Source organism: Mytilus trossulus, chromosome 6 (assembly GCF_036588685.1).
Source record: "Mytilus trossulus isolate FHL-02 chromosome 6, PNRI_Mtr1.1.1.hap1, whole genome shotgun sequence".
NCBI classification, from domain to species: Eukaryota; Metazoa; Mollusca; class Bivalvia; order Mytilida; family Mytilidae; genus Mytilus; species Mytilus trossulus.
In genome coordinates this window covers 6,932,461-6,945,699 of record NC_086378.1, presented here as the reverse complement: position 1 = coordinate 6,945,699, position 13,239 = coordinate 6,932,461, and the positions used below count along the sequence as shown (strand labels likewise).

At 29.9% G+C, this 13,239-nt stretch overlaps 2 protein-coding genes across 8 annotated transcripts in view; one reads left to right on the top strand and one right to left on the bottom strand.

Annotated features, from left to right (window-relative positions):
- LOC134720679 (protein disulfide-isomerase TMX3-like) overlaps positions 1-7,389 on the top strand; it is a 184,928-nt gene extending 177,539 nt beyond the window's left edge. The window contains exon 14 of the mRNA XM_063583102.1: positions 4,766-7,389. Coding sequence (XP_063439172.1) covers positions 4,766-4,830 — 65 coding nt within the window. The 3' untranslated portion in view covers positions 4,831-7,389. The remainder of the gene's footprint in view (positions 1-4,765) is intronic.
- Positions 7,390-8,635: 1,246 nt separating this feature from the next.
- Positions 8,636-13,239, bottom strand: part of LOC134720678 (F-actin-uncapping protein LRRC16A-like) — a 73,396-nt gene continuing 68,792 nt past the window's right edge. For all 7 annotated transcript variants that reach the window (XM_063583095.1, XM_063583096.1, XM_063583100.1 and 4 more), the window contains one exon: positions 8,636-13,076. In XM_063583095.1, coding sequence (XP_063439165.1) covers positions 12,703-13,076 — 374 coding nt within the window. In that variant the 3' untranslated portion in view covers positions 8,636-12,702. The remainder of the gene's footprint in view (positions 13,077-13,239) is intronic.

Sequence of the window (13,239 nt, the reverse complement as noted above, 5' to 3'; positions counted from 1 at the left end):
TGGCTAAAATTAGAACATAGCGGTAAAATGCAGTTTTTGAATTATATCTTTGAAAATAAGACATTTAGGGCAAATCTGTCAAGATTTAAATGTCCATTAGAATAAGATCTTTCCCCTCACAAATTTTCAGATGAATCCGACAACTCGTTGTTGGGTTGCTGCCCTAAAATTGGTAATTTTAAGGAAATTTTGCAGTTTTTGGTTATTATCTTGAATACTATTATAGATAGAGATAAACTGTAAACAGCAATACTGTTCAGCAAAGTAAGATCTACAAATAAGTCAACATGATCAAAATTGTTAGAGGACCCCTTTAGGAGTTATTGCCCTTTATAGTCAATATTGAACAACTTTTCGTCATTTTTGTAACTTGTACAAAAATCGTCTTTTCTGAAACTGGGCCAAATTTAAACAAACTTGGCCACAATCATTACTAGGGTATCTATTTAAAAAAAGTGTCTAATGACCCCACCTACCAACCAAGATGACCGACATCAGTAAATACAGTAACAGGTGAGCGACACAGGCTCTTGAGAGCCTCTAGTTATAGTTTTGCCCCCAAAAAAGGGGGGATGGAAAAGATACAAATAGGGCAATCAAAAGGCTAAAGCATTTAGTCAAAGAAAAACAGAATATGCCAAGGCCAAAAACATATACAGAATACACCATGTCCAAAGAAAAAAATATTAATAGACAAAAAATAGTCTACTAAATACTACAAAGAAAACTATAAATGGAGCAAAAACTAGAGGCTCTAAAGAGCCTGTGTCGCTCACCTTGGTCTATGTGCATATTAAACAAAGGACACAAATGGATTCATGACAAAATTGTATTTTGGTGATGGTGATGTGTTTGAAGTTCTTACTTTACTGAACGTTCTTGCTTCTTACAATTATATCTATAATGAACCTTGCCCATAAGTAACAGAGAAAAATATTTGGTAAAAATTTACATAAATTTACCGAATTAATGAAAATTGTTAAAAATTGACTATAAAGGGCAATAACTCCTTAAGGGGTCAATTGACCATTTAGGTCATGTTGACTTATTTGTAGATCTTACTTTGCTGAACATTATTGCTGTTTACAGTTTATCTCTATCTATAATAGTATTCAAGATAATAACCAAAAACGGCAAAATTTCTTTAAAAATTACCAATTGGAGTGCAGCAAGCCAACAACCGATTGTCCAATTCATCTGAAAATTTCAGGGCAGATAGATATTGACCTGATAAACATTTTTATCCCATGTCAAATTTCCTCAAAATGCCTTGGTTTTTTGAGTTATAAGCCAAAAACTGCATTTTACCTCTATTTTTAGCCATGGCGGCCATCTTGGTTGGTTGACCGGGTCACGCCACACATTTTTTAAACTAGATACCCCAAAGATGATTGTGGCCAAGTTTGGATTAATTTGGCTCAGTAGTTTCAGAGAAGAAGATTTTTGTAAAAGATGACTTAGATTTATGAAAAATGGTTAAAAATTGACTATAAAGGGCAATAACTCCTAAAGGGGTCAACTGACCATTTCGGTCATGTTGACTTATTTGTAAATCTAACTTTGCTGAACATTATTACTGTTTACAGTTTATCTCTATCTATAATAATATTCAAGATAATAACCAAAAACAGCAAAATTTCCTCAAAATTACCAATTCAGGGGCAGCAACCCAACAACAGGTTAACCGATTCATCTGAAAATTTCAGGGCAGATAGATCTTGACCTGATAAACATTTTTACCCCATGTCAGATTTCCTCTAAATGCTTTGGTTTTTGAGTTATAAGCCAAAAACGGCATTTTACCCCTATGTTCTATTTTTAGCCGTGGCGGCCATCTTGGTTGGATGACCCGGTCATGCCACACATTTTTAGCTCACCTGGCCCGAAGGGCCAAGTGAGCTTTTCCCATCACTTTGCGTCCGTTGCCGTCGTCCGTCGTCCGTCGTCGTTAACTTTTACAAAAATCTTCTCCTCTGAAACTTCTGGGCCAAATTGAACCAAACTTGGCCACAATCATCATTTGGGTATCTAGTTTAAAAAATGTGTGGCGTGACCCGGTCATCCAACCAAGATGGCCGCCACGGCAAAAAATAGAACATAGGGGTAAAATGCAGTTTTTGGCTTATAACTCAAAAACCAAAGCATTTAGAGGAAATCTGACATGGGGTAAAAATGTTTATCAGGTCAAGATCTATCTGCCCTGAAATTTTCAGATGAATCAGTCAACCCGTTGTTGGGTTGCTGCCCCTGAATTGGTAATTTTGTGGAAATTTTGCAGTTTTTGGTTATTATCTTGAATATTATTATAGATAGAGATAAACTGTAAACAGCAATAATGTTTAGTAAAGTAGGATTTACAAATAAGTCAACATGACCGAAATGGTCAGTTGACCCGTTTAGGAGTTATTGCCCTTTATAGTCAATTTTTAACCATTTTTCGTAAATCTTAGTTATCTTTTACAAAAATCTTCTCCTCTGAAACTACTGGGCCAAATTAATCCAGACTTGGCAATCATCATCTTTGGGGTATCTTGTTTTAAAAATGTGTCCGGTGACCCGACTTTCAAATCAAGATGGCCGCCACAGCTAAAAATAGAACATAGGGGTAAAATGCAGTTTTTGGCTTATAACTCAAAACCAAAGCATTTAGAGCAAATCCAACACGGGGTAAAATTATTAATCAGATCAAGATCTATCTGCCCTATAATTTTCAGATGAATCTGACAACCCATTGTTGGGTTGCTGCCCCTGAATCGGTAATTTTAAGGAAATTTTGCTGTTTTTGGTTATTATCTTAAATTTTATTATAGATAGAGATAAACTGTAAACAGCAATTATGTTCAGCAAAATAAGATTTACAAATAAGTCAACATGACCGAAATTGTCAATTGACCCCCTAAGGAGTTATTGTCCTTTATAGTCAATTTTTAACAATTTTCATAAAATTTGTAAATTTTTATTAACATTTTCCACTGAAACTACTGGGCCAAGTTCATTATAGATAGAGATAAATGTAAGCAGCAAGACTAGTAAAGTAAGATTTACAAACACATCACCATCACCAAAACACAATTTTGTCATGAATCCATCTGCTTCCTTTGTTTAATATTCACATAGACCAAGGTGAGCGACACAGGCTCTTTGGAGCCTCTAGTTTAAACAAGATACCCCAATGATGATTGTGGCCAAGTTTGGTTTGATTTGGCCCAGTAGTTTCAGAGGAGAAGATTTTTGTAAAAGCTAACGCTGGACGACGCCGGACGCCGGACGCCGGACACCGCTTTGGGCCAGGTGAGCTAAAAAACATACCATACTACATGTATGAGATCATGAAAAAAATTGACCATACCTGATAATGTCACATAGATAGACCATGACCGAAAATAAGAGATTGTCTCAGAAACCAGTTAAGGAGTTGATTAACTAAAAACCCATAGAAATAGATCCTGAAGGGGGCTCGTGGGTTTAAATCAATTTTTTTATTTAATATAGAGTTTCTCTATATTTTTCTATAAATCTACTTTATCTTATACTTAATAGAAAATGAAATAAAAAATGGGGTCACCTTTCATTTACGATCACAATCTGCCTTTGAAAGAAGCCTACATTGTTGTTAATGTCCTGTTTTTGTGTTGAACTAATAGGAGATATAGCAGTAATATCGAAATAAAAAAAGAACTAAATTACAGAAATCGCTTAAATTTTAGAATTATTTAGTTTATGTACAGCTCATTCGAACACAGCAATAAAGAATATAGATCACTGATGAGTTAAAAAGATATTTCAATTTTAATGCCAGAAAATGGCATTTTTGCACCAAAGGGAGATAATTTGGATCTTTTTCAATGATGTCTACATTTTAAAAGTCACCTGGGGCAAACACGAATTGTTTTTTTGGAATGATTTTTGTACCATATGATAAAGTAACAACTACTTAAGGTAATAAATAATATTTGTAACGAACAATTAATGTTTAATTTTTTTCTGAAAATCTTATACCCGTAAGCCTCTTTAAGAGTACGAATGCTTCATCTCTATACACGCTGTCAAATTTTAATAAATCAGACATTTTATTTGTGATTATTGTAAAAGACCTGGTAAACTAAATTTGTGACAGCAAAACTACTGAGTGACGTCCTTAAAGCTTCAAATACAATACAGTTATCTCTTAATTATACTGACTTGATATCTAAATTTTCCAAGGCTTATCACTTCCTTTTTGCATAGATCATGACATTCTATATATCCTATCCATGAACATTTAAAAAAAATTATCAATGTAATATATGCTCAGATAGTCTAGTCACAAAATGGTGCAACACCTGTCAAAAAAATTATATAACTTTTGCAAGGTGCAGGAATCTAATATATGTTCCAAAAATATAAATGATGTCATTATTTGTAGTCATCTTTACAAATTGGAGTTATCTCCCATTGTCCAGAATTATAGTTTTCAAAATCAACTACAACCAATGCTTTATTCAATGCAATATTTATTAATTTTACTTCCCACTGATAAATAAAAGGAATCTATACCTTGCAGTGTTCATAGTTTCTTATTTTTGAACAGTTTTGACTAATGAACTTCCTGTTGTATGGAACAATAGTCAAGAACTTGCAGTCATTGAAGTTGTAAATTAAGTCAATACTAATATTGGGGACAAATTCCAGAATTAAACAAACAGCAATCAATCAATTAAATATTGTGTTTTTGCATTAGTCAATACATTAATAATGATTTAAACAATGCCATATTTTATTTCAGCTTATGACGAGCAAGCTTCTATAGAAACTCCTCAAGCAGTGACTGATCATGAAAAAGCAGAATGAACTTTGAACCATACCTTATATGGATCCCATCTACAAATGACTGAGTCAAGTTATATCTTTCTGTGTGTACTGTACAAACCAAGGGAAGTACATATTTTGAATCTTCTTTAAAAGATATTCGAGTTATTTGTGAAAGGAGGCAATTTTCATGACAATTATATCTTTCAGGACTGAACTGTCTACAACAAGTGCAATATTTAATTCTGCTTGTCTTGTGCCTTTATCAATATGTATATCTTAGAAATTTTGTGATATATACTACTGTAGATTCAGATATTATTGCATGGATTTATTATTGCAATTTTGTCATTTTAGACTAAAATATGATTTTAATTTTTGTGATATTGAGAAAATATTGTTTAATTTATATAAAGAATTAAAATAAATGCCAAGTTTAAATTACTACAAGAATGAAAAACATCACAATTATTTCTGAATTTACAGTATTGTCTTGTTTTTGTTATTTATTTAAGATAAGAATGATCAGGTAAAGAAAATATCCAAAGAGTTTGATTTTGAAACAAAAATAGTAGGTTAAAGAGTTAATACAATCTTCATTTTGTTAAAGAAAAAGAATTAATTTCTCAGTTAAATTAATTTTAATTGAACCAGATCATGAACTTTAAACATGAATGTTTTGTTCAGAAACAGTTTGAGTAACTATGGATCAATTCAAATTTCATTTATTTTTGTGGTTGCTATTTTCTGTGGATTGTGGAAAGATTGTTTTTTCATGGATATTTGATTTTGTTGTTTTGGCATTTAGAAACTTATACTTCATTGAATATTTAAATTTCTTGTTCAGCTTTTCCCATGTTATCCCTAAAATAATATTGAATCACATAGTTTCTTTATTTTTTTGTCCTCTTGAATATTGTATAAAAGTGGGATTTTTTTGCCGATTTTACAATTGAAATAAAATCCCTAAATTATCATCTTGCCTTAATTTCAGAATGAGTGAAAAGACCAAGGTAAAAAATAAAACTTGCAAAAAATATTTTGCCACATATTTTGCAAAATTAGATACTGTGGATTCATTATTACTCGTGGGATACTATTTTTTGTGGATTGCTTGGGTGCATTTGATACAATTTAAATGTTAGTTGGAGTTTATATATATTTTATCGAATTGTATGCACTTTTTGATAAACCAAAAAATCATATTTCGATCAAAATACAATTTGTTACTTAATCTAGGAAAAATGTAAACCCACCAAAATAAATGAATTCTCAGTATTGGAAAATAAACCTCTTTCCAGTATTCTTTATAATAAATATTTATTATCGGAGAACAAAAAAACCACCATAAATACATTTTATAAGAAATGTGTTTATATGGTAATATTACATATATGTTGTTATACATGTATATTATATTGTCTTTTTTTAATCATTTTACAAAGATGGCATTTCCTTGAAAATCAATCACATTTTTAGATGTAGAAGAAAAAAAATACAAGGTTTATTTAACAATTTTATGCCCCATTTATGGGCATTATGTTTTCTTGTCATTGCGTCTGTTCATACGTCTGTCCCGCTTCAGGTTAAAGTTTTTGGTCGAGGTAGTTTTTGATGAAGTTGAAGTCAAATCAACTTGAAACTTAGTACAAATGTTCCCTGTGATAGTGCGGATGGGGCGTTCATTTACTAGGGACATATTCTTGTTCAAATAATTTATATTTCATCTTTTGTAAAAACTAAATAATTTAACACATGTACTGAAGAAGTAAATTTATTAAAAAATATTTATTAATATTTTTGGCTCTTCAGAAACTCCAGTAAAAGTTTGTCAGGATAAAAAAATGTATGTAACTTGCTCTTAAAGTAACTAATCTTAATATGGCTCACTTCTCATTGATTCTGACTAACATTTTTAATAGTTTATTTAAATGTCACCAGCCACAACATTCTCAGGTTTAAAGAGGTATCTAGGCAAATATAGGTTTATTGTATATTTATTAAGAATTATATGAATGAAAACATCATGTCACGTTATATTGCCAGATTTGTTAAAATTCTCTCCAAATAAGTGTACATTTGTAATTTATCAATGGACTTTAAATGTCAACTTCATGATTTGCTAAGCATTTATTGCATTTATTGGTAAAATATTTCATTGACTGATATGTAAACTATGTTTTGAATGAAAGTTTAAGTACCCCTTCAAAAGTATATGCCGTTTTCGTGCTAAGGAGGAAAATATGAGATATCTGAATGATTAAAGTGCTGATTGCTGTTATAGAAAGCAACTACCAAGTAATTAACCGTATTTCAATAGACAGTCATTTGTACTTATTTAAAAGGTCAAGGAACAGTATATGGGCTTTATGATAGTTTAAAAAAGCAAATACCATAAATAGATCAAACTAGTACAATAGTGTTATTTTAAGCTGTTTCATGAATGTTTTTGTTTGTAAATTTATTTTTAAGTGCTGAGCATAAGATTTTTTATATTGTTGAGTATTGTGTATTTTGATGTGAACTGCTCATTGTGTATATGCTGTTGTTTGAATAAGATGATTGTATTTCATGACAATTCTTAATAAATATGAAATCCATTTTACACTCACTTATTTCTCATGATTTACTTTCCATACAAATTTGTAGTTATTTTTGCTGCAATCAATTTAAAAGGAATAAGACTTGTTTAAAATGTTGTTTATAGATGTCTGTCATCCAAATTTAACAGGTGTTAGTTAGGTTTTTTACTAGTCTGTCAAATTTGAATTAACTATGAGGAAGGTTTGATTGGAATAGTTATTGCACAGATGAAACAGCTTGCTATAGTGGTTTTACTGTAGATTTACCCTAGCAAATGTTATGGATACATTTTCAGAATGTCAGGTGTTTTTAAGCTCTGTATTTCAGGATTGATCCTTTTCTGGATCCATGAATTCTTTTTATCGAATTTCAGGATGTCTGGATTTAAATTTCTTTAAATCCTGGAACTCAGGATTTCATGTTTTTTTTAAGCCTGGGATTTCAAGATCAGGACCCCTGGGGAGGAAAACCAGAAAATGCAACCTAAATTATAAAGTAAGAGGGGACAAAGGATTCTAATTCCGAAATCCTGGGCCTAACAACATGATATCCTGAGGTCCTGAACTTAAAGAAATTTAATCCAACATCCTGAAAATCGAAAAAAGAATTCCCAGATCTCGAAAGGACCAATCCCGAAATCTTGAGCTTAAAAACACCCGATACTAGATTCCTGATAAAGTTCCTACCCTCCTCTAAAGTGATATTTATACTCCCGCTTCAGCTATACAGTGTGATGCGTTTTCAGATTCATCACTGGACAACTTCCTGTTTACCGAACACTTGCATATTTTTACACTATTTATATTATCCACTTGCGGCGGGGGTATCATCAGTGAGCAGTAGTTCGCAGTTTCACTTGTTTATAATGCAAAAAAATTATGCAGCAACTTCAGAAGTATTGGAGAACCCTTATAATCAGCAGAATGATGTAGAAGTAGGGAACGTCCTAAAGGGTTTCTGAGTAATAGACAAAATCACTGATGTTAACCCAAGGAACCAACACAATTTGAATTGTTTTACATTGTGATTTCAGGGCCTTTTATAGCTGACTATGCAGTATGGACTTTGCTCATTGTTGAAGGCTGTATGATGACCTATTGTTTTTAATTTCTGTGTCATTTTGTTCTCTTGTGGACAGTCGTCTCATTGGCAATCATACCACATCTTCTTTTTTATACACACACAAAAGGGCAATGACAGACAGACAAGGGTACACCTAAGGCCCTTTAATGTGGTGGACTGGCATTTATAAATACAAAACCAATTATAACAATATATGTTTAATGTTTATAAACATATCATATATATATAAAGTAAATGTGAAATAATAAAAGTTATGTAAAGGGTGTTTATAACACTACTTATCTAACAAAGTCAACAGAACATTATCTTTGCATAGATTATATTTGTATGGTCTCTCCTCTCTTTATTATAATTGTATATCATGGGTCTATCTTCTTTAAATTGGTCCAATAACAAAATGGGACTAAAACGTAGATGAAACATAATTATTGGAGTGTCAAATATAGTATATAAAATTTATTAAAAAAGAACCCAAAACCATTTCAACTGAAAATTGAACAAGGTAATCAATAATCTAACTTTTAGTTATAATAAAGAACTCGGTGAAAAACCTCTGGAAGTTCTCTTTGATCTTTACCCATTAAAATCAAGCTTCTATTGTTAAACTTCTCTGTGAAAACTTAAAACTCTTTATTAACAAATATAGTCTATCCTCGTACTCATTTTGTGAATGATAAATAATTAGTACAGTAAAAAATAGTATAATCATAACAGGAAAAACAAATAGAACACTACAATAATTATTATAGAAAACATATAACTTTATTACTGTTATTTTTAGTACTTTGAATATATATTTGATGATAATTCCCATATGAACTTAATAAATATAAAACCAACAAATAAAGACAGGAAATCCTTAGTCTTAAGTTAATCATGAACACTTAACAAAAACTATACCAGAGAACATAACAGCTATGTGAAGTCTTATGGTGTAAATTCAACATTATATAAAACATATTGGTCCACTATCCTAAAAAACAAATATCAACAAAAAATCTTAAGTTTAACTTCAGATTTGTTTAATTTTGCTCACAGAGCATCATATTTACCATAATTATACACTTTGTTAATGTTCAATGAAATATTTATTTGATATTACTACAATGTATGTTTTTGGACTATAGTTGTTCCTTCTTGTCAGAAAGAATGTAATGACGACAGTGCTATAAGTTAAACATAATTTAATAACATTATTATCTATAAATCTTAATATCTACATTAATTAATGAAATACTGTAAATTCTGAAATTATTGTGTGCATTTATTATTGCGATTTTATCATTTTAAACTTAAATGCGATTTTAATTTTTACCATTTTGAGAAAAGTCCTGTTAAATTCATATTAAAAATTTCTCAAAATGCAAGTTTAAATTAATGCGCTACAACTCTGTCGCATTTTATGCAATAATCAAAACTTCTCATTAATTTCTGAATTTACAGTAGATAGTTGTTTAGATATTTGTATTTTGAAAAATTCCTGTTGACTTGTAATTATCCCAAAACAGTGTATCATACATGTCTATCTGTCACGATACGTTAATGATAATTATCGTTAACCAATGAAAATTGACTACTTACTACAAAATCATGAGGAATATGATAAGCATTATATTATTAACAATAGAGGTGCGTAAGTTTGTTTTAGTGTGTGTAAGTACTTTAAGGGTGTCATTCTAACTAAGTACTACAAGTTGGGACTCTTTATTACATTGTTATTTTATAACACAATTTCTGGAAATACAGTTAAAAAGATTGTATATTTCAATTCTCCTGTGTTGACAATTCCTACTTCTGTAATGGACCTTTACACATAAAGTAACAGAAGAAATATATAGGATTCAAAAACAAAAATTGTTTTTTTTTATAATTTCCACCTTTCCTCCAACTATAGATAAAAGTTTAAGCATGTATAATTCGAGCAAGACACTAAAAAGGAAACAAGGCCTTTTATACGTACTTAGTGTTAAAATCAAGAACTTGCCGGGTTGGAAACTTGTAAAGGTACCAAACTTCAAAGATATTAAAACTGTGTGTGAAAATACATTATATATAAATATATACAGATATACAAATGAAATGATGTAACAAAAATATTTCAGTAAGTTTAAGGCTACATTGAATATGAAATTAATTCCATCAATATTATATATAGAACAAACTTATATTGCCTATGACTAGCATGACAAGGTTATCCCTCTTTCAAAAACAACACATTTAATTTAATTTAATACAAATTCTATTTTTTTTCAAACCTTCACCAATTTTATGTTCCCTCAGTTTAAAGTCTCATGTCAATTCTAAATTTCATTATATTCTATTTTTTTTCTTTCTATTTTTGCTTTGAAGTTAAAAATATTCAATCTGAGGTACATTTCACTGAATAAATTTCAAAGCAATGATAAACCTTCAGTACACTAACCCCAAAGATGCCAGTGCCTCTTTAAAGCATGTAAATCTATAAAGCCACTCAAGTAACTGAAATATAAAAGATGAAAATCCCTAGGAGGTGATTTACAGCTTAATGGTAGAAATCATAAGTTCATTGTGTAGAATTTGTACAAATGATGAGTTTAGTAAAGCATTGGTCATTCCTTATATACAGATATACACTATATACACTGTATTATTATGCTTATGAATATTCATGATATATAATAATTATTCAACATTTATGGAAATTTTGAGTTTATCATTTAATGGAACACATGTTATGATGAGTAATGGAAACTTAATTTACATTTTTATAGAAATTCTGAGTAAATAATTTAATGGAACACATTATAAACTGTAACAACAATAAACTTCTATTTCTTTTGAAATTTATGAATGAATACACATAGTGATCTAAGTAGATAAATTTATTGTTCCTTTGCCTATAAATAAAAGTCTGCCAAACTATTCATGACAGAATGAAGTTATTAGCTTATAATTGTATGGGGCTAAATAGTTATTCCCTTAAACACACATAGTTGAAAAAGTAAATAAGTTGTAAGTTCTTCAATTATTTTATTGAATTATAAATAACATACAAACACATGAGATAACCTTCAATGTTAATAACATTAATGACTAGCTGATGAAATACCAATTATACAATTCAGTACATTTCGATATTTAGAAATATCCTCAACAAGAGTTATTTACCCTTGTATTTGTACAACAAGAGTTACTTACCCTTGTATTTGTACAACAAGAGTTATTTACCCTTGTATTTGTACAATAACAAAATAAACCTCAAATCATCACTTTATCCCACTTTTATCATCAATAACAATTTGTAAGTATTTGGCACTGGAACATGATTCGTTTCCCTCTTTTCAAATTATTGCTTGCACAGAATTTAAAAATTATTCTGAACAATATATTAACAAATGCTTGAATTATTTTTTCTAGCATGGAACAAAACTGTTTTAAACAGACTCATAAATAAAAAAATCTAGCATAAACATATAATCAATTTTTGGAGCTGATATTTTCAGTTTAGTTTGTCAAGTCATATTTGCAGTTAGTTTTTTATTGCAGTTTATTAAAAATAAATTTTTAAATGAATATTTTTTTTCCAGGTATTATTTTTTTGCTCTCAAGTATGTACTCTGACCAAAGTGAAAATGACTACACTATTTAAACTAATACTTCATCTTATCCTTCCAATACTTTTTAAACACAACTACATGAATAGATAAGTAACAAGAGTGACGATATAAGTCCAGTATAGGCCAGTATATACATATACAAAGTGTATAAAGTGAATAAAAAATTATATATATAAAAAAAACATGATATAAATCATCAAAAACAATTATTGCACATGAACAGTTTCAGCAGATATTGTACAGCACCACAAACTACAGTGCTCAAAAATTACAATGTTATAAACCTAAAATATTTATAAAGATATTTAAGTCAAGAAACAGCACTTGTGGCAAAAAATAACCAAAAAAAAATGGAAAAGTTTTGAATGAAGTATTTAAAATTAAGCGCTAACTACACCTCAACTCTGCATAGTCTTTTATCTTACAACATCTTAAAATTTGATTTTTATGATTTAAGTTCAAATACTGGTATGTTTTGATTTAACGAAGAAGAGTTCAATTTTTGTTGAGCATTGAACTATCAAAATAAAATCTTAATTACATTTTTTGGCATGGGAAATATCTTTGGAACAAGACTGAATGTGTGTTTTATATAATATTTACATTTTATATTGCCAAAAATCACAACTATTAAAAAATACACCTCAACGTCTTATACCATTATTACATCACTTTCAAAATCAGTTGGTTTTTCTTCATTTGATTCTTCAGAAACACTCTCATCAGATGATCTTTTAGAATTTCCATTTTCAGTTGGCTTTTTAGCCTCATTTTCATCTTTACTTTCTTCATTTTTGACCTCTTCCTTTATACTGGTTCTCAAAGTAACATCTTTCTTTTCATCACCACCAGAATTTTCTCCATTTTCTTCATTTTTATCTTCCACAATTTTCTTCAAATCTGTAACTAAATCGTCTGTTTCTGTAAGATCACCAAATGACTTAGAAGGCTGTAATGTCTGCTCCAAAACTTTTTCATTTTTAATCTGGTTAAACATGGATACAGGTCTACTAGAACCCCTGTCTGCTAAAAAATATAATAATATTAATATTAGAATATTTTCTTGTATTCATTTTAGCCAGGGCTGTCTTTCAAAATCAATATGTATTTGTTTATTAAATAGAAACAAGAGTGCAAACAATATTATTTCTTATATGCTTTACTGATCATAATTGAATTAGTGTTGAAA